The sequence below is a fragment of the Eriocheir sinensis genome, chromosome 26 (assembly GCF_024679095.1).
Source record: "Eriocheir sinensis breed Jianghai 21 chromosome 26, ASM2467909v1, whole genome shotgun sequence".
In the NCBI taxonomy this organism is placed as follows: domain Eukaryota; kingdom Metazoa; phylum Arthropoda; class Malacostraca; order Decapoda; family Varunidae; genus Eriocheir; species Eriocheir sinensis.
Genome location: NC_066534.1, coordinates 11,586,069 through 11,607,439, shown reverse-complemented (window position 1 = coordinate 11,607,439; position 21,371 = coordinate 11,586,069). Strand labels below are relative to the sequence as shown.

At 43.6% G+C, this 21,371-nt stretch overlaps 1 protein-coding gene across 1 annotated transcript in view; it reads left to right on the top strand.

Annotated features, from left to right (window-relative positions):
• Positions 1-13,362, top strand: part of LOC127003767 (protein DENND6A-like) — a 46,019-nt gene extending 32,657 nt beyond the window's left edge. The window contains exons 4-11 of the mRNA XM_050870773.1: positions 71-256; positions 618-734; positions 1,199-1,329; positions 1,984-2,168; positions 2,391-2,500; positions 3,519-3,686; positions 4,304-4,516; positions 9,000-13,362. Of these exons, the coding sequence (XP_050726730.1) occupies positions 71-256; positions 618-734; positions 1,199-1,329; positions 1,984-2,168; positions 2,391-2,500; positions 3,519-3,686; positions 4,304-4,516; positions 9,000-9,191 (1,302 nt within the window). The 3' untranslated portion in view covers positions 9,192-13,362. The remainder of the gene's footprint in view (positions 1-70; positions 257-617; positions 735-1,198; positions 1,330-1,983; positions 2,169-2,390; positions 2,501-3,518; positions 3,687-4,303; positions 4,517-8,999) is intronic.
• The last annotated feature ends 8,009 nt before the right edge of the window (positions 13,363-21,371 follow it).

Below are 21,371 nucleotides of genomic sequence, written 5' to 3'. Positions count from 1 at the left end.
TCTTACCTCTCCATTACCTTGTGTTTTTGTCAGTATCTTATTTATACTCAGCCTCTGCCATGGTTTACAGAGTGTTGTGCTGTTGTCACATCTCCCTCTGGTGTCACTCTTCACCACGGTGCTGGAGTTGGTCGCCCCCGAGTACTTTGACACAGGTGAGGCTAGTCTGGAGGCAGCCTGCCATCACCTGGACCAGTGGCCGGCCCCAACACCTGGCACCACCCTCAGCCTGCCTCTGCTGGGTACTCTTATTCAGGTGTGGAGGAGATGCATTGGTGCAGTGTGACACTCTAATTTTCTTTTATAAAGGCCAGTTTTTTTATGCACTCATGAAATAATGAATTCTCTTTCCTACCCGAGAAAAAAATTCATTATGATCATTAAATATTTATTTTCTTTTGTGTACTAAAATTTCTTAAGTGACGTATACATTTTAAATATTGTTAGTTCCATGTAGATATTTTTCCTTAGTATGATTTTAGATACTATCAATGCTTGCTTTCATTTGAAAAACAGTGATGTTTCTCTGGTCGTTTGAGTATAAATGGAGTATTACCCTAAAAAGCAACACCATTCTGTTTTCTGGGATTTGGATGAATTTTAGCATTTTCTCACAGGTTCGCATACCAAGTCGGCAAGACAAGCCAGGGTCATCATCCCTCACACCCTCATCCCCTTCACACACCTCACCGGGCCCGCCCCCCGTCCTTGTTCCAGCCCCTCATGAGACTGAGGTACTGTAAGCCAGCATCTATAAACACTACTTTTAACATATATAGCTTTTAAATGTGGATATCTTTGTCATATTTGCTTAATTTAACTTGCCTAATTTGTGAGGTGAAATTAACCTGAAGTCTTTTCATGCAGTTTATTCATGCAATGGACCATTGTTTTAAAGTTCATATTCTGATCTTTTTACATTGATCATTGAATCAGACCCAGTTAGAGAATTGATTCAAATAGTACTTCTTTCTGTGACCTTTGAGCATGTTTTTTTGCATTATTCATTTTCATGCACAAGATTCTTTCAGTGTTGGATTAGAGTAATGAGTGAAAGTTTAAAGGAATGATCTTGAAACAGAGTTAATCATAGTAATCAATAGAGCAAGTCTTAGTAATTATATCTTTTCCACGAATGGAGTTTGTGTTAACAAATAAGACATACCACATTGTCTCAATGTACATTTTCCTTTGGTAGGCATTTCGTGTGCTAGCACCTGTGCTGCCTCACTTGAATCTCCTATGGGAGCTCGTGATCACTGCCGAGCCCCTGGTTGTCATGGCTTTGTCCCCCACCACTGCTGCCAACACTGTACAGACTCTGGTCAGGTATGTAGACCCCCCACCACTTCTAGTTAGGCAATAAGTATCCTGTATTGTAGAACCACTGAGGAAGGTTGCTTGATGTATCTTGAGATGTATGAATAAGCAAACCATTCTCATAAGCTGTGACAAGTATAATATGAAGGCGCTTGTGAGTTGACGTAAAAGCAGAATAGGAGAAAGGCAGGAAATATAGAAGTGAAAAGGCTTCATGAAATGTAATCTGATGAAGGTCTTTGTTACAAGGTTATTGATTAAGTAGGTATATTACTAGACCTTGAATATTCTTAACATTTTTTATGTCTCTGCAACCTCGCTGTAACTTTTAAGCTTCATGGAGAGAAGAAACAAGGATAATGGACACTAACTATTATGTTCAATCCTCAAGACTGCTGGGTCATTTGTTGACACATTACTCCATCTTTGTTTGTTCCTTTTGTGTTAAGATTATTAGATTGAAAAGAAAGGTTCTCCATATAAATATTTTACTTTTAATATTATCTTTTACCAAACAGCTTGATTGCATCCCTCAAATTACTTTTGAGTTAAGGTAAACTTTCACTATATCTGGCGTTATTTCCCGCTCCTGCAGTGGGAAAGAATAATTTAAGAAAAGGGAAATAAAAAGAATCAGTATTTATATTTCCCAACCCCTTGCAGCCTGATAGCTCCCCTCAAGTTCAGTGGAGACTACCGGCCATTCTTCACCATCCATGACTCGGAGTTCAAGGAGTACACCACCAGAACCTCAGCGCCTCCCAACGTCATCCTGGGTGTCACCAACCCTTTCTTCGCCAAGACCCTCCAGCACTGGCCACACATCATCAGGATAGGGGAGAGCACAGGTGAGGGTCAGGATAGGCAATTTAATGGTCATGCATGTGTATTGGGTAATCTCAATTAGTATACACTTTTTGTATGATGTAAACCTATACAGGCAAAAGGTCATATTTTGCAAGATGTACTTATTACTTATTCTTTGTGATTTTGTCCCTTTTATTATATACCGATGGTTTGAATTTTTTAGCATTAATGTGTAACATATTGATAACTGTTGTTGTCCGCAGGCTCTCCCAGCACCCAGAAGCACAAGATCAAGAAGGCGTCGGCCCTCAAGATGGTGGAGCAGAAGCCGGGGATGTACACAAAGTACAAGCCGCACCTCCAGGCCGACAAGGTGGGTGGAGAGGAAACACCTAGGCAGCAGCACTTGGAACCACACTGGTCATATCTTAATTAACAGAACAAAAAATAATAAGTTTAATTTATACATCGCAGTTTGCTTGAGTAAAACAATTATAACACTTGACTTTTATCTCTCAGTAATATCTTTCTGTAGAGTTGCCTTGCACTGTCTTTTATATCTTCTATATGCAAGACTACTAGCTAATATATTTCTGTAATGCCTCTGGGGCTGCCTCCCCTTGTATAGTCTTCTATTCCAGTATTTCACAGATAGTCCCCCTTCTTTAACTTGCTTCTAATCTCACTATTATAATACATTTTAAGATCTCCTGACCTTGCCTTGCCATGCTCAGTTCGCTTGTGCACTGCCACCTTTGGGTACTGTATTCTTAAACAGATCCTTCAGAAACTTCTTGATTATAGATTCAATTGCAGTCTATTGTGATGGAAAAGTCCTACTTCTTTTAGGAATATAATTTGATCATCTGCATGAATGAGCTTTGTCCTTCCTCTTCTTGAATCTGTATTGCAGAGAGGATAGGGGTGAACAGTTTTTCATGAAAATTAACCACAAATATACAGGAAATGAAGAAGTTATGAGTCTATCAAAATTGTCTGATCATAAATTTATGGTTCTGCAGTAATTATTTGTGGTTTCTTTTACGAATATTTTTGTCCATCTCTTGGAAGTGTCTTTATTTGCTCCAACCTCCTGTACCGAATTATAGGTAACTGATTATTCCCACTTCACTCTTTATTACTTGCAGGTAAGGGAGAGTATCAGTAATAGATTGTTGTTCCTTCAGCAAGCAAAGTAAGATAGTGACTGGAATTATGACATATTGCAGTTAGGACAAAAAAACTGTCTTTCTAAGTTGTGTATGTTATTTATTGGCAGGGCATGTCAAAGAAAGCAAAAAGAAAGTATTTAAGTATCAGTTACATCTGATAGTGGGTGGTGCAGCATGTGGTCCTCTCGTACATTCAGACCTAACCTGCCTCCCCCTCAGGGCCTGGTGAAGCGGCTCCTCAAGGGTGTGCAGACAGGCCGCCCTGTGGAGGTGCAGACTGCCCTCCTGAGGCGCCACCTGCTGGAGTTGACGCAGTCCTTCATGATCCCTCTGGAGCGCTATGTTGCCTCCCTGATGCCCCTCCAAAAGAACATCTGCCCATACAAGGTTAGAATATGAATTCCACATCTTGTCTCCCTCACATGGCTTGGCACTCTAGAACAAGTCTCTTCACACAAGTTTTCAACATTATAAGTCTTCTTGCCCCTCCAGAACAACATGTGTCTGTACTGCTTTTTGAATGGTAGTCACACTTCATTTAGTTTGAATTTGTCTACTTTTAAGGAATTTGAACTGAAGTTTCTAAGGTCTGAAAATGTGCAATAATGGGAGCCATCATCATCATCTTCAGTCTACTATAGGGAGGAAATGCCTTTACCAATTGATATGGGTCAGAACATTTTATTTAGATTATGTACTTTGTTAACATCAACCTCTATCCATTTATATTGTCATTTATATTCTTTCAATTTACATTTTTCTTCTTTGTCTTGGTGCTATTGTCAGCTTCCTCTCCAACAAAGATTCCGAGATTGATAGTGAAAAGGGAGGAATTTTACTGTTCACACTTTTTATACTCCCTTTATTTACTTATGTGTATAGATCTTACCGAGTCGTCCTTCCTCACGTCAGGTACTTCTCACCTGATCTGCTCACCATGCCTCTTATTCTTTAAAATTTTACAGTTTTTACCACTTTCATGTAAATATATAATTTCTCTTCAGGCAATACCAAGTTTACGTCCATTCAATCCTGATGACTTCTTGGCCACCCTGGAACTCTATGGACCACAGCTCACGAGTGGAATCCGAGGGGATTGGGAGGGCCTGTACCGCAGGTTTTTCAGATCAGTCAACTTCTCAGTGTGGTTCAATGCCCGGTACCAAGAGGTGTCAGACAAGTTGTCAGCTCTTCACCTACAGGCCCTGTGTGATGCTGTAAGTAATGGAAGTCACCTCTTACCTAAAAGATCTAATCCTGTTTGAACTGCTGAAATTTCATCAATGTATTTTCTCAGACTCCTTGACTCCCCATGGGAACTTCCCCCGTGGGATGGGGTGGCTATGGCAGAAGCTTCTCCAAATTTTTCCTTTACTGGCACTCCCTTTCAGCACATTTAGTCTGTCCATGATCTGTACCCCTGCCCTGAACACACCCATCCCCTTTTCTAGGGGTCTCCAGCAGGCTTTCTGGCCCGGAACATCTTGAGGCTCTCAGAGGATCATTGACTGCCCCATCTGTCAGCTGAACTCAGGAGGTTGAGAGTGGACATAGTGGGGTTCTCTGAGGCAAGAAGACTTGCCAGTAGAGATCAGTTGTGGGTCAGTAAGTGGTCAGGCCACAGTGATGGTGTCTGTCTCAGAGGAGTAGCTATAGCCAGTTCAGACCGACTACAGCCCTCTGTTTTTGGGGTTATTTGTGTCGATGAGCATATGATGCTGGTGAGGTTGAAGCACACCTTGGGCTTCATATCTCTTGTTGCGTTATATGCCCTAAGCAAGATGTGTGAACTTGAGGAGAAAGAGATGTTCTATACCAAGCTCAACTCCATGGTCCACTGATTCCCTCCATGACACATTCACTGTTTTGGGCGACTTCAATTCAGTTACTGGCACAGAGAGAGCTTACCATGAGTTGTGTGTTGGTCCCCATGACTCAGTCACCAGAAATGTAAAGTCCCTTCCTTCTGAACTTTGCAGAGTCCAGAAGGCTGAGGTTGTTGGTTCCTGGTTCCAGGGATGTGAGGCTCACCGCTGGAATTGGTATAGCAATCCTTGCGGTGTGGTAAAGAGATGGATCATATTCTCATTAATACTTGGAGGATTTTTCAGAACTAGGGTTTTCCAGAGTTCTGAGTTCTTTGTGATTAACCAGACTTGTTGCAGCACTGAGGATATGCATCAGATCAAAGAAATTCTCAAGTTACAGCCCACCGGGGTTCCATCTTGAGAAACTGAAGGACCAGGTGTGCTCAGGAGTATGGGGTGGCAGACTCAAATCAGTTTGGGGTGCTTGGTACTCTGTAGGACCCTGGGGAATTGTGGGATACCTTTAAACGTGAAACTCAAAGCTGCCAAAGAGTTCATTGGAGAGCACCCAAGGTCTAAGGATGGAGTTGCCTTGAGGGAGACACTGGAGAATATAGAGGAGAGTCGTGCTGCCAGGCTGGCTGGGGACTCGGAGTGATACCGGACTGCCACAAAAGACTAGAACCCTTTTCAGGAGGGATAAGGAGAGGTATGTCAGAGGTCTCGTTGAGGATGTCCAGGGTTGTTTAAGTACAAACAACCTTAGACCTGCCTTACAAACTCTAAAGAAGCTCCACTCCAAATCCACATCTCAGATGAGTACTATCTGAACGGCTGATGGGCACAGGGGTTTTTGGGCCGAGTACTTTAGACAATTGTACATGGCAGAGCCCCCAAGTGGACCCTCTGGCTGGGTTGCAGATGGTGGTTGATGATTCACCAATAGGCCAATATAGCTCGAGTTGGCATTCACAAATTAAATTGGTAACAGGCCTTGATCTGGGTCCATCATGTAATTGGTTCGACACAGTCATTCCAGTGATCCAGTGAAGGCATTTGGCACCAAAGGCATTGATATTTCTGTGTCACTATTCTAGTGTCCCATGTCTCACAGCCATACAGTACGATGGAGCACAAGTGACTTAAGATTCAAATCTTTGTCCGTCTGCATAGATATTGACAACGCCATGTACTTATGTTGAGCAAGTCCATAACACCATGGGCCAGGCCAGTCCATCGAGTGACATTCACCATTCTTATGCATTACACTACCAAGGTGTATGAAACTTTCAGTGACCTCAACATCCTCACCACATGTATGGACAGACTGAACTGTGTCATCCAGCAAGCCTCCAAATGACTGGACCTTGGTTTTGTCCCAGGAGACCTTCAGTCTCAGTGGCTTTGCCTCCTTGTGCAGCTTTTCCAGAGCCAACACCAGGACCTCCAGCAATTCTGTGAGAAGTACAGCATCATCAGCAAAAACAAAGTCAATGACCTTTATGTTGCCAACAAATGCTCTGCAATGACTTGATCAACTACTTTGCCTAATACCCAGTCCATGATCAATAACTTACCTAATATGCACTCCTAGCAAGTGTTGGAGTAAGGATGCACCCATGCCTCACTCCTGAATTTACAGGAAAGAAGCTGGAAATGCCTCCATCATACTTCACAGCACTCTGTCCTGAAGTAAAGGCCAGTCATCAGGGCAATAATCCTTGCAGGAATCCCACAGATCCACAAAATGTCCCAGAGTGCCTCACAATGCACTGAGTTGACATAGGCTGCGAGTAGCCCCTGTTGAAACTCGTGTTGGCATTCTACAAGGACTAAAAGTGCTAGGATCTGGTCAATTGTTGACTTGCCAGGTGTGAACCTGGACTGCTCTCTCTCTCTCTCTGAAACTTTAGCAGATGAGATCAAATTCGCATCTCCGCAGATGAGCGAACTCTCTGCCCGGCACACTGAGCAGTGTGATACCACGGTAATCCCTTAGGTAGTCCCTTTCCCTTTGCATATAGGGATAACCAACCCCTTTTCCAGTCAAGGGGAATGGCACACAGACATCTGATCAGGGCATGTGATGTGTCAAAAATACTGGATGCTATACACATGTACTGAAGAAATCACTCTCCTACTCCCCCACCCAGCACAGAGCTCTACAAGGGGAAGCTGATGGGTGAGCCCAACAGCCCCAGGGGTAGCAGGAGAGCTACTCACCATTTTATTCCAGCATTTCTGCTGTTACACCATTAATGCTTGGGACCCTATAGACAGCATCACATTCCTTAGTCTCAAATCTGTACAAGAAATGTTCTCTCATTTTGAAAGAAGGTTATTTCTATACACTTTTGTGTTTGACCTCATTAAGGAACACATTTCTTGGAACCCATGTCCCCATGTCTGGCTTCCCAGTAATGCATCACTATTGTCCTTCATCTTCCACCTTTGATTAGATAGTTAGTGTAGCTTGTCACAAACAACCTCGTAAGGACTAGCAGGGCTGCTGTTGTTTGTGTTCCTTTGTGTAACAAGGTTGACCTGTAGTAGTATCTAGGGTTTAACAGCCATAGTGTTGGACTTCCCCATTCCCATCCCTTACCCGTGGCCATAAACCTTAGTATAAAGCGTCCCCATGTGGTTGGGGTTGTTTTACGTTACCACGTGAGGGTGTGGATGGGGTGGGAAAAGTGTTGACTCCGCGGGGCAGAGAGCAGGACATCTTTGGCTTTCCCTTCGTATATTTCATGAGTAAATAGTGTTCTATTTGTTATTATAGAAGGACATATATTGAAAAGCATAAGAATATTTGTATGACTGATATTATATCGCAAACTTTGCTAAAGTCAATATATATTTTTTAGTTTGTAAAGACTCTGGTGTTTCCATTTGATTGTAAACGTACAGTTATTCCTGAAGATTCATTTATAATTGTCCCCAAGAATGGCAAAAGATGGCAGATTGATGACTGAATATGACATTATTATGGGAATACTTAACATATACCATAAAAAATAGCATTTCTTGGTGACCACCTTGATCTAAGACAAAAATGCCATAAATGACACGACCTGGCAACTCTGGTGTGGCTGCCAAGGTGTGTGACGAGTCATGGATACCAACCCGTCTCATAAATTAACTTACCCGCGTTACTTGTTATTTACTTGTAGATCAACAACGCTATTGTTTTGTTTTATGATATATAATGTATATGAATACAATGGTGTGTAAAAAATGCATTATTTATTTCGTTTTCTGTAATTATTGGTTTGGAAGTGCTGCCAACATTATTATGACGTGCGGATTGGTCCCTCATATCTGTCCCAGGGATGGGAAGGTGATGGGGCAGCTTGTCCATACTCCAGTCCCGGGTATGGGGATGGGGACGGGTAGGGAATGGGGAAGACTAACTCTATGGCTGTAAACCCCTGGCATTAATAGATTAACAGCAGAAATGCTGAAATAAGGAGATATAATTGTTGAGTAAATGGTTAGAATATGTGATAAAGTTTGGTGCCCTAAGAGAAGCCATCATTGCGTTGCTGTGAGGAGGAAGAGGGAGTAGGGATGGTTAACAGCTGTAGAGGAATGAGCTTGATAGGACGCTGAAACCATTGGTATGGATACCTTGTGTCGAACCCTGCTTGAAGGAGCCATTTTTGCAGTATCCAATTTCAGCAGAGTTTTGTAAGAGACTGAAATTAAATCAGGATTTCTTTTTAATTCTGGAGAGAGGGTACTATTCTCAAGACAGTAATTACTGCTTTATTGAAAACTTATTGGAGGAATTGCATTTCTGTAACCAAAAACTGGAATGTAGGGAGCAAGTTACAGGGATCTAGTTTTTAACAGCATAAATTAATCATGTAACATGCATTACGCTGCACAGGATCTGGAGCGATGGGTGGGCAGCCGCACCGAAGTGGAGGTGGTGGACATGGTGTTGAGGTTACGCTCGAAGCTCTCAGATGCTGACGCCCTGCCTGTGAGCCAGCGCACGCGGGAGCAGCTGCAGGCACACCTCAACACCCTCTTCATGGCTCTTCCTGAAGATCTGCGCTCAGTTCTTCATGCCAGCTGAGGGTGCCAGGATACCGTGGCTACATGCTGTTTATCCTCCAGGGTGGAGTAGCCATTGCTGTTCACCTATCATAGTACATATGCCATGTGGTTTTCATATGCAGGATGCAGTGGCTCAACACACTAAAGCTCTGAGGATGCATTGGCCAGGTACTGTATAGCTGTCTGGGTACAGAAGCTCAGTATTGTTAAGTCATCAGGTTGCAGTGCATACAAGCTCGTTAGCTGCTACTAATGTGCAATGGCTCTGTGCCATTTAGCTGCTACCAGGGTGCAATGGCTATAAGCTGTTCAACTACATATTTGTAATGACGTTTATATGACGTTTTTCCCTATACACTTGTTTGATAATCTCTGTGAGATCAACTGTGCTACTAGTTAAGACCAAATTTCATTATCTCAGCATATCATGTAAGGTCTATTTTTAGTTTGTCTTCATGGGCTGTAGGTTGGTTTTCTAGGGGATGTTTTATTAGGACACCACTGCTATGGTGGGGAGTGTTAGAAAACATTTTCAGTGAAAACCAGGGAACACAAACACTCCATCTAAAATCAGCCACATGCCATTTTTCCCACTCTCATCAAGATATTTTCATACTCTATCATCCATGAATGTTTCTTTTAGTGAGAAGTAACATAACTCGCCTACATACCACTCCTCAAGGCATCCAAGGTATTATGAGTAGCCTCAAGTGCCTTTTATTCTCTCATCCTAACCACCAAAGGCTTATAGCTTTTTATAAATCACACAGGTGAAATGTGCTAAATTATTAGCTTCAAATTTTTTTTTCAGCAATCTGCTAAAAAGTAAAGGCATATGTGGCAGCCAAGTCCAATTCTATTAATTAGAGTTGGCTTTAATTAATATCTTACTACTGTGATGGATGGGGTTAGTGTAGTTGGTTAGATGAAACTCTGGTATCTTCAAATGTAGGAAGTTGTTTTCTTTATCATGGAAAGGAATAATCTACTACAGACTTTGTTGTGTATGAAGGAATCTGAGTGTGATGTTCAGTGTCTGTGTTGCCTCTGCCTATACCAAAGTGTTTTATTGCTTAACATTAAGTGCCAATGTTTAAAGACTGGTTAGTATTTAAGATGGAGTTGAATTTTTTGTGATACTTTAAAGGAGCATTTTTATATATTTTAAGTTACGTAGGAGCTAGTTCATAGTTCTGAGACAAAAAACAAAGAAATTACTAAGTGTAGGGGCAAGGAGGAACTCATATTGGTAAGCTTTTCTAACAGCATTCAGTTAATATATTTTTTCTATTTGATAAGCCATTCAAATCTTGGGGACCTTAAGCATCAATATATACTGTGATCCGAGATATTCATTTTGCTTGATACTCCTTTCTTAAAACTGGGTAATTTGATTCAAGAAAGGCAGGGATACTCAGGACACTGAGATCAAATCATGCTGAAAGGTGGCAAGTTAAAACTTTTTTATTGGGGTAGTTTTTCAAAGTTAGTGTAATAATATGTATTAGGAGTCACTTGCAGAGTATAATACGTTTAATATATCATTGCTTTATCATTTATTTATATTCCCATAGAAGTGGTAGAACAGTTCTGTAGCTTACAAGTTACTCAAAACACCCATTTAATAACATTTTAGGAATATTTAGTTGTTCTGTAGTATGATAACCTTTATTGCAGTTGCAGCAAAGTAATACTACTGACCCTGTTTTTTACCCCAAAACTAGACGGAATTATATGACCTCTTTGTCTTTGATCATGATCGTAAGTAGTAAGAAGTAATATTTTGACGATGCAGCAAGACTATATTAAATAAGAACCCAAAGGAATAAACTAAAGATCATTTATATAAGTCTGTAAGCATGTGAACTTAAAGGTTTGTTATGTGATGTATTCCTTGCCAAAATTTAAGGGAATTAGTGATTACAATAACTGTAATATATCTTGCCTCTAAACTGGAAAGTTAAAGCGACAGCCTGGAATACAGCATTGTCTTGTGTTCATAGAATATCAGGTTAGTTAAAAATATTTGCCATCAACACTACCAGAATATATTAATTCACTTCACATTCAGGTATGATGAAAATTTGACCCACTGCACTGGTGGAAAAGCAAAACAAATGGAGTTCATTGTTTACTTAGGAATGACATTGTGTGGTGAAAATGATGTAATGTTGGTAGGTTTTTACTCATTAGGAAACCATAACTTTACATAATGAGCAGTATTTAACATGTCATGAAACCAGACTTCTTAAATACAAAGCTTTTCCTGTATCTATATTTTCCAGTCACTTCTTATGTACAAGCTGTTACTAACATTACAGCCACATCCAGCGGTGGGATGATACTTTTTATGTTCACAAGGATGCTGGTGAAGGTGTTGCTTGAGGCCCGTGTTAACCACCGTGATTGGTACTAATCCCATCATGAATTTACACATTGGAAGCACCGAGTAATATCTCATACCATGTACAGCCGCAGACAGAAATGAACTCATAAATTGCAGTCTTTCATTCACAAGACACTATAAAGTTTTCCTTTTTCATTTGATTCACAAACAATAAATTTGTAAAGTAGCTAATCAGAAAATTTGTTTTTAAATAGAAGAGGGTAACGTTACTTTGATGGCGATGAAAATATTCATATGGTGGTAAAAAAAATGGGCATGTAATTAATTTCACCTTAATTTCTGGCAACTGTCAATGGTGCATGAAGCGTTATCGTTCAGTGTGAGGGAGAACATTGCAATGCTAGGCTACAAAAAGATCCTACAATATTGGCCTAATATTTCAGTATATACATGATCAGTTAAGGGGTTGAACAACATGTAAAAGATGTCAGTCAGTCTACCCCAGTCAGTTGCCAATTCATGTGGACTGAACTGTTCTGAAATCTTTGACTTCATTTCTGTCCCTGACTGTACTTTAACACTGAAAACATTGGTGACCTGTTTGTATACGTGACAAAAAGAAATATTTGATATACAAATATAACCACTTGTTTATGCATTCTGTTACTAAATTGCTTCATGGCAATCATTTTTGATAACAAATCTGAGAGTTTACCGTGGTGTGACACTCAGGTGACTAATATGGATCTGCTTCCCCGCCACGCCCTTGCCACCACCTCACACACGAGTGATCTGACGTGAAATTTGGTTGACTCTTCATGTGGTAATTATTACACTACAGTGTTGTAAAAATATGTATGCTTTTCAGGTACTGCTGTCATTTTGATCTCCAGATGTATTTAAGAAAATTCATTAACTTTAAAGAAAATTTAAAGTTAATATGTACATTCATCATGCTAATGATAATGTTATAGGCTGGTGCAGAACACTGTGGTTCACCATGCTGTTAACTTTAGTGCTAGAATACTTGATTCTGACATTCCTTAATTTTTTTTTCTAAACTGGCCCTGGGGTGAGAGGATTAACAGAAAATTGAATTTATCATAAAATTAAGACAACTCAAGTGATCATTTAAATTCTATTTTTTGACACTTTACTATGCTTCCATCTCTCAGAGGTATTTAGGTATATGAACCTATTCGTTAAATCATGATCTGTGTTTTGACCGTCCACACTTCTGGTTAAATATAGCTGTCATTAGAGTCATGAAGTGTTGGGTCTGTTCCCCTGAAGCAGTCACTCAACTGTTTAGACTACAATTAGCTTTTTCTCAACCTTCCTGCAGCAAGGCTGAGCAAGACAAATCTTGACTGATAAAAATGAAGTGGCTAGTAATAATTTGGAAACAATATTTTTAGCATCATCTCAAGCAAACCATTGGTATTTTCTGAAATACAACAGCTTGTTACTGCAATTACTTTTGCAATGAGCTGGAAAATCTGGGTGTCAAAGTTCTAAAGAATTTTATCTTGGTCACCAGAGCTCTCGTCATGCAGAGTGCCATTCTGTCAGTGTTGTATCTTTTAAAGGACAATTATCTTTCAAAGGACTTTTAATGATGCCAAATTTTAATGACAATCAGTTAATGTTTTAGCAAATAAATCCTACTCTTTGGATTCATTCTTATAATGGTATGATAATGAATTCATATGAATAGTGCATGTAAATTAAAGCAAGATTAACTCTCAACATGAATGGAAAGACTGTGTTCAGAGTTATTATTTTGGATGTTGTACATCACATTTTGTAATACTCATGTCAGACAAATATATTTTTCCAGAAATTATTTTTTTATTGTGCCCACTGTTCCTACCACCACTTTTGTTATATGCATATTAATTTCTATTTTCTTCTTGAAACAGTGATCTTCTGATCATAGGCATGTCAGGTCAAGAATCTGAAGATGTAACCATACTGTGTTTATGAGGAACTGAAAACCTTGGTGTGTGCTCCTGAGTTTGCAATGGGTCTCACAGCAGTTCAGTGTGTTTAGGACCCTCAGGATCCTGTAGAACTATGAGATGCCTCAAAATGTGAAACTCTCCAAACTGCAACTGGAGAGCACCCTGGGGCAAGGACTGGTTTTGCCTTGGGGAGACAAAATATTGAGACTGCCAGGCTTGCTGGGAATCAGGACCAATATAATGGCTCTCGCGTAGGACTAGAGGTCTGAGGAGACAAGGAGAATGTCACGAGTCTCACTGAGGATGTCAAGGGTCATTTCAAAGCAAAAGACTTCTGACCTACTTAACCCAGACTACTAAACTCTGAGCCTCCCTCTCAGGTGAGCATTGTCTAAACATCAGATGGTTGCCTGATGTTAGCCATGGATGGACAGAGGGCTCGTGTGGCTTAGTATTTTGAGGCACTGTACACATGCTGTATCCTTTGAATGGGCAGCTCCTATCTGCTGAATTACAAATATAGCGTATGCTGGCCCACCCACTGACAAAACCGTGCCCTCCATTGAGAAGGTGAGAGTGGCCATGGAAAGGCAGTTGGTGATTGTAAAAGTGCAAGGGTTGCACACAGTCTTAACTGACATATGGTAATATTGTACCTTTCTTCCTGACTGTAAGAGGAGGAAGGTTGCCCCTCTCCAGACGAGGAAAGGGGACTGTCAGGACTTTAACAGCTAACACAGTAGTGTATTACACTATTCAGTGTGCCAGGCAAGGAGCTTTGCTTGCTATCTATTGCTTATACAAATTTGCAATCAACTGCTGGAGTTTAGAGACCTGAGCAGTCCAGGTTCATGTCTGGTAAGTTAACAACTGGCTGTATCCTAGCGCTTTGTGTACTGGTTGACTGAGGGCTTGAAGCCACTAGTTTTAATGGGATTCTTGCAGTTTATGTTGATCTTTAAAATACTTTTGATTCAGTACATTGCAGAGCACATTGGATCTCCTACAACTCTATGGGACTCCTGCAAGGACTATTGGTCTAATGACTGGCCTGTACCTTGGGTCTGAGAGTGCTGTGAAGCATATGCGTGTTATGCACCTTCTTTGGTGCCCTGCGCATTATTGTCCAGATCCAGATGTGGGGGGGGTGGGGAATGTATGGCATATCAAGCTTCTTTCCTGTAAACACAGCAGTGAGGCAGGGCTGTGTCCTTGTCTCATCACTTTTCAACACTTACTTATATGGACTAGGTATTAGGCAGAGTTCTGGACCAAAGTTGTGTGGTATTTATTGGCAATACTCAGGTAACTGACATTTTTGCCAATGGTGCAGTAATCCTGATCAAGTCACTGGAGATTCTGGTGATGTCTCTAGTGTTTGGAGATAAGCTACATGAAGAATTGCAACCTATTAATGCTTGTGGCAAGGACATTGAAATCTTGTAAAATTTCACAAACACATTATCTTGGCAGCACGATGCAGGTCAAGTGGCTTGGTTGACTTGGCCTACAGTGTTATGTACTCGTTTAACACAAGTATACCTATGGCATTGTCAATACCTGTACAGTCTGACAAAGATCCGGATCCAAAAAGGTCACTTATGCTCCCAGTCTTACTTTATGACTGTGAGATATGGACATTAAATAATTACTTCAATAGGCGAATTGGTGCCTTTTATCGTGTCAATGCAGAATTATGAGATGTGGCTGGAATGACTCAACTCCGCAATTATTCCGTGAGACTGAATCAAGGCCTATTACCTGCATAGTAGGCCATGAATGCCAACTCTGGTTATATGGGCAAATGGAGACTGAATCAAGGCCTATTACCTGCATAGTAGGCCATGAATGCCAACTCTGGTTATATGGGCATGTGGCACGCTGCCCTGGAGCTGACCCTGCTTACTGGGTTGTACCTGAAGGAGACAACCGCGAGTGAAGAAGGTCTAGGGAGATTTCACAGTTTTCGTGGCCAGAACAAGCTGATGGGTCCTGCTGGAAAGTCTAGGAAGGCTTGCTCGGAGAAGCCCCTGAGGATGGCGTTGTAGAGTGGACAAGGCTGTGGTGATTGAATAGGAAATTGGGAAGTGGAGGTCGAGGAGGAGGTTGTGGGGGTAGAGAAGGAGGATGTGAAAGTTGAAAAAGAGATTGTGGAGGTCGAGGAGGAGGAGGTTGTGGAGGACGAGGAGGTGGTGGTGGATGTCAAGGAGGTGGTTGTGGAGGTCGAGGAGGAGGAGGTTGTGGAGGACGAGGAGGTGGTGGTGGATGTCAAGGAGGAGGTTGTGGAGGTCGAGGAGGAGGTGGTTGTGGAGGTCGAGGAGGAGGAGGTTGTGGAGGTCGAGGAGGAGGAGGTTGTGGAGGTCGAGGAGGAGGAGGTTGTGGAGGTCGAGGAGGAGGAGGTTGTGGAGGTCGAGGAGGAGGTTGTGGAGGTCGAGGAGGAGGAGGTTGTGGAGGTCGAGGAGGAGGAGGTTGTGGAGGTCGAGGAGGAGGAGGTTGTGGAGGTCGAGGAGGACGAGATGATAGAGGAGGTCGAGGAGGTGGTTGTGGAGGTCGTGGAGGAGGTTGTGGAGGTCGAGGAGGAGGAGGAGGTTGTGAAGGTCGAGGAGGAGGAGGTTGTGAAGGTTGAAAAAGAGGTTGTGGAGGTCGAGGAGGAGGAGGTTGTGGAGGTCGAGGAGGAGGAGGTTGTGGAGGAGGTTGTGGAGGTCGAGGAGGTGGTTGTGAAGGTTGAAAGAGAGGTTGTGAAGGTTGAAAAAGAGGTTGTGAAGGTTGAAAAAGAGGTTGTGGAGGTCGAGGAGGAGGAGGAGGACGGGGAGGAGAATAAGGCTATGGAGGTCTAGGAGGTGGTTCAATGGGGTCAAGGAAGGTGTTGTGGGGGTGAATATTAAAGTACGACAACAAGAACAAAGCTAATGACCTAATTCGTCGATGATAAGAAACAACAACAAGGAATAAAAACAAAGAAAAAAACGGAGGTGAAGGTCGAGTACTTCTGGAGATGACGTGCCCGAAGTATAAGAAGGCGACGGAAATCACATTCATCGGCTAATTTTGTCATGACGAGCGTGGCATCAGGAGCGAAGAAGAATGGGACAAGTTTGAGGAGGATGAGGCGGCACGGTGCTGGGACTGTATGAAGGCAGGGAGGAAACTGAATCATTAGCTTAACAATTGAGCTTCTAACGCAGTGTTCGGAGGAAAGGGCGCAAATGCTTTGAATGAGTCAGGGAAATTACCAGAAAATAAGAAGTGAAACGAGCGGGAAAATGATTGCTTGTTTAAGATTGGAATGCTGCAGTATGTAGGCTAAAAGTTACGCGAGTGAAAAGTAAAGAGCGTGATTTTTTTTTTACAACAAAGGAGACAAAAAAAGGAAACAATAATAAAAAAGCCCACTACTCGCTGCTCCTAAAAATAATCCAGAGAGGTGGCCGAAAGAGAGGTCAATATAATCAGAAAAAAAGAGATTAAGAGGAGACGAGCCTACGAAGTGATTCAGAGCGATGGTCACAAGAAGGGATGGGGTGCTTTTGATAATTACCGAAGTACTGTCCTTTAACTGCCACTGCCCCTGAAGATAATGGTGTTGAAGCAGTATATCCTAGCATACGGTTCAGGAGCTTGGCGCCTCACAAAGTCTAAAGAGAGAAAGCTATAATGGAGCACAAGATGAGTAGAGAAAAATGGTTGCTATAAAACGGAGGGATATAGGAAGCGAGCATCGTGGATTAAGAGAACTGACAAAGGTTGACATTTTAATGATTGTTAAGAATAAGAAATATACTTGGGCAGGTCGTATCATGGATGAAACTTACAATAGACGGAGAACAGAAATAAGAGAGTGGGGGATGAGAGGATGGGTGAGGGAGATATAAAAGAAGGAGGTGATCGAAGGTATACAAGGAAGGGTGAGGAAGGCCAAGGTGGGAGAGATGGGTGAGGGAGATATGAAAGGGGAAGGTGAAGGTACAAGGAAGGGCAAGGTGGGGGAGGATGGGTGAGGGAGATATGAAAGGGGGAGGTGAAGGTGCATGGAAGGGCAAGGTGGGAGAGGATGGGTGAGGGAGATATGAAAGGGGAAGGTGAAGGTACAAGGAAGGGCAAGGTGGGGGAGGATGGGTGAGGGAGATATGAAAGGAGAAGGTGAAGGTACAAGGAAGGGCAAGGTGGGAGAGGATGGGTGAGGGAGATATGAAAGGGGAAGGTGAAGATACAAGGAAGGGTGAGGAAGGGCAAGGTGGGAGAGGAAGGGATATGGAGATAAACTACTTAGCTATATTTACGAGTGGTTGGGCAGGGGCGGGGCGGCATTACAGCTGGTTGCGTCCTGTCTCTTAACATCTAAATATCGCTCGCTCGTCTAGTCACCCGACACACGTATTCACGCATAATGCACAAGCCATAGCAGCGAGGTTCGGCTTTCCCTAAATAGTTATTGAGTTACACACTTTGCAGGGGCTTCTTCGCTTGCATTCGATCCTATTTAAGCAACAAAGTGATCAATGACGGATATGAGTGGCCACAATTCTTATCAGGCTAACGGATCATCATAGTTTTTACTGAAAGTCCGATCATACGGTAGATTGAAAAAAAAAAGGTCATATAGGAAGGCGGAATAGTTCACGGGTCCAATAAGCCTTACTACTATCAGACTGTTTTAGGTCTAATGCAACACCTCCACCAGCGATCGTAATATCCTGTGTTTGCGTACATGACACATTCAAAGGGTGACTTACCTGTGCGTCCCTGTGTGCTGTGACGGGGGAGGAGGCGATGAAGAGGCTATGATAGGGAGAGAGGCGTCCACACCCGTCCTCTCTGAATGAACACAGTCAAATGAAGACCGAATGAGTCTTTCACAGCCCCGTTTGATGCAGCGAGTCGAAAGGAAAGTCTCGGGGCTCGCGTGTTTCTCATCATCTTGTGAAGCACTTTTTTTTTTTTCTTGCAATAACTAGGTATTTGCCACTAAAATTGATAATGAAAAATGTGTTCCTGTGGGGATCCCCTCAACGAAGGAAAATAATAATGGGGTCGCCTTCCTCCCGCCCACACACAGCACCGCCAAACAACCCGACGAGTTTTGGCCGATTCACACTACACCAGCACGTTTACGGGGCGTGACCGGACCTGAACGGGATCGTAACGGACCGGCAACAGCATGTGTATTCACACTACACCAGCACGCAAACGGCCCGGACCTGCACGGGACCGTCATGGGCCGGCAACAGTGTGCTCACACCGTTTCGTAGCACTACGATCATGTCCTTCAGCCCGGACACATCTCAGCTGTGCTAACTATGTTCTTCCAGTTCTTGGTCTTTATGGGACATGTCAAATAGGCAGACATGTTTTTCCACCAGTGAAATCAATTCTCTCCATCCATCGGTGAGTTCGCACTGCACCGTACGAGAGCGAGATGTCAACTATACATGGCTTGGAGAATGTGGGTGTAGTCAGAGGAATGCTTATGGTGGAAGCCAGGTCAGGTCACAGGTCAGGTATACAAGTCAGGTCACACGTCAAGTGCAAGGCCCACTACTTTGGGCCTTGACCACGCCCCACCTCTGTTTATCCTCAGTAGTGCACAGAATAGCTACACATTCTAAATGAATGCATGAATATTAATTACAAGCGAAGCTGGATATACTGGCAAAATAAATTTTCATGAATACTGTTATTGCTATTATACTTTAATATTGTCATTCAGTCTTTTATTTTTTAAATCTTAGTTACGTTTTGCGTAAAAGAGAGAGAGAGAGAGAGAGAGAGAGAGGGAGGGAGAGGAGAAGAAGAAGAAGAAGAAGAAGAAGAAGAAGAAGGTGAGAAAAGTGAACGAGTGGGTGTAAATTTGACTTCTTGGATTACAACCTCCTCCTCCTACTCTTCCTCCTTCTCTTCCTCTTCCTCTGCTTCCTCCTCCTCCTCTTGTTCCTCCTCCTAGTCCTCCTCCTCCTCCTCCTCTTCATCATCATCATCATGCTGAGTGCAGACATAGGCGCACGACCCGGGAGGCAGGGGGGCTGCAGCCCCTGATTTGGGCAGACAAAGATTTTTCGGGCAGAGTAGCCATCGCAGCAGCCTCACAGGACTGGCGGCTCATGAACCATATCTGGCCCTTCTTTCTTTCTTCCTTTCTTTCAGTGTGTGTGCATTTATACTTACAGACATACACGTGTAGTCAGGAAGCAACACGTGCACCGCCTGAGGGGGAATCCCGGGTCCTCGGGCTAGGGCACAACCGCTCTCCACAGCCATACCCATTCTGGTTCTCCGCGGATGACGTCACATTTTCCGATATTTAGAATAAACTTCTCAAGATGGCTTTTAAAGACCCGAATAATTCATCCCCAGCACCCGCCTCAGGCCCCCAGCGCGTGGCCTGGGCCCGGCAGGAGGCCGCCGCCCAAGGGAGGATGTACGCCACGACTTTCAGGGAAAAGGGGAAGACGAACACCCCAGCCCCGGAGCAGTCAACATCTTCAGCCCCAGTCAGCGGGCCCCAGCGCGTGGCCTGGGCTAGGCAAAAGGCTGCTCTGCAGGAGCGACGAAGAGTCGCTGTGTTGAGGCAGCAGAGCGAGGACAGGCGGAACAGGCACATGCCCCGGACAGTGTCCGAGGCAACGGTGCCCCTCCTGGGCCCTCAGCGAGGTGGTCTTACCGGTAGAGGCAGCAGGAGAAGCAGATGCGTTCTGTAGGAACGTAGCATGAGGGGTCACCTCTGTTGCTACGTCCTTCTGCAGGGGCGCCAGAGTCTTGTTGGTGGGGTGCTTAGGGCCCAGGAGGGGCACCGTTGCCTCGGACGCTGTTCGGGGCATGTGCCTGTTCCGCCTGTCCTCGCTCTGCTGCCTCAACACAGCGACTCTTCGTCGCTCCTGCAGAGCAGCCTTTTGCCTAGCCCAGGCCACGCGCTGGGGCCCGCTGACTGGGGCTGAAGATGTTGACTGCTCCGGGGCTGGGGTGTTCGTCTTCCCCTTTTCCCTGAAAGTCGTGGCGTACATCCTCCCTTGGGCGGCGGCCTCCTGCCGGGCCCAGGCCACGCGCTGGGGGCCTGAGGCGGGTGCTGGGGATGAATTATTCGGGTCTTTAAAAGTCATCTTGAGAAGTTTATTCTAAATATCGGAAAATGTGACGTCATCCGCGGAGAACCAGAATGGGTATGGCTGTGGAGAGCGGTTGTGCCCTAGCCCGAGGACCCGGGATTCCCCCTCAGGCGGTGCACGTGTTGCTTCCTGACTACACGTGTATGTCTGTAAGTATAAATGCAGCTCATAGTAAGTATAAATGCGGCTCATGAGCCGCTAGTCCTGTGAGGCTGCTGCGATGGCTACTCTGCCCGAAAAATCTTTGTCTGCCCAAATCAGGGGCTGCAGCCCCTGAGAGCGTGTGAGCACGCTGTTGCCGGCCCATGACGGTCCGTGCAGGTCCGGGCCGTTTACGTGCTGGTGTAGTGTGAATACACATGCTGTTGCCGGTCCGTTACGTTACGGTTCAGGTACGGTCACGCCCCGTAAACGTGCTGGTGTAGTGTGAATCGGCCTCAACCCGTTTTTCCCGTTGCTTATTCTTGTTTCTCTGCGCCGCCTCCCAGTCCACCCGTATCACACACACACACAAAAAAAAAAAAAAAAGTTACGAAGGGTCTCTAATCTCATGAAAGAAAATACAGGCATAAACGGTTCCATCCTTTGTGTTTAGTGGTAAATACTACTCTATTTCTGAACTAAAGAACATGCTTGTATAGTTTTCAAGCACGTCCATATTAATCAGACGGTCACCCTCGTCTCTAAACTGTCTCCTTCTGATCGAACCCTGTGATAGCGAAGATCTGGAGACCCACAAATAAAAAAAAGATAAGGTCAAACAACTTTGTTTGAAAGAACTAACTACG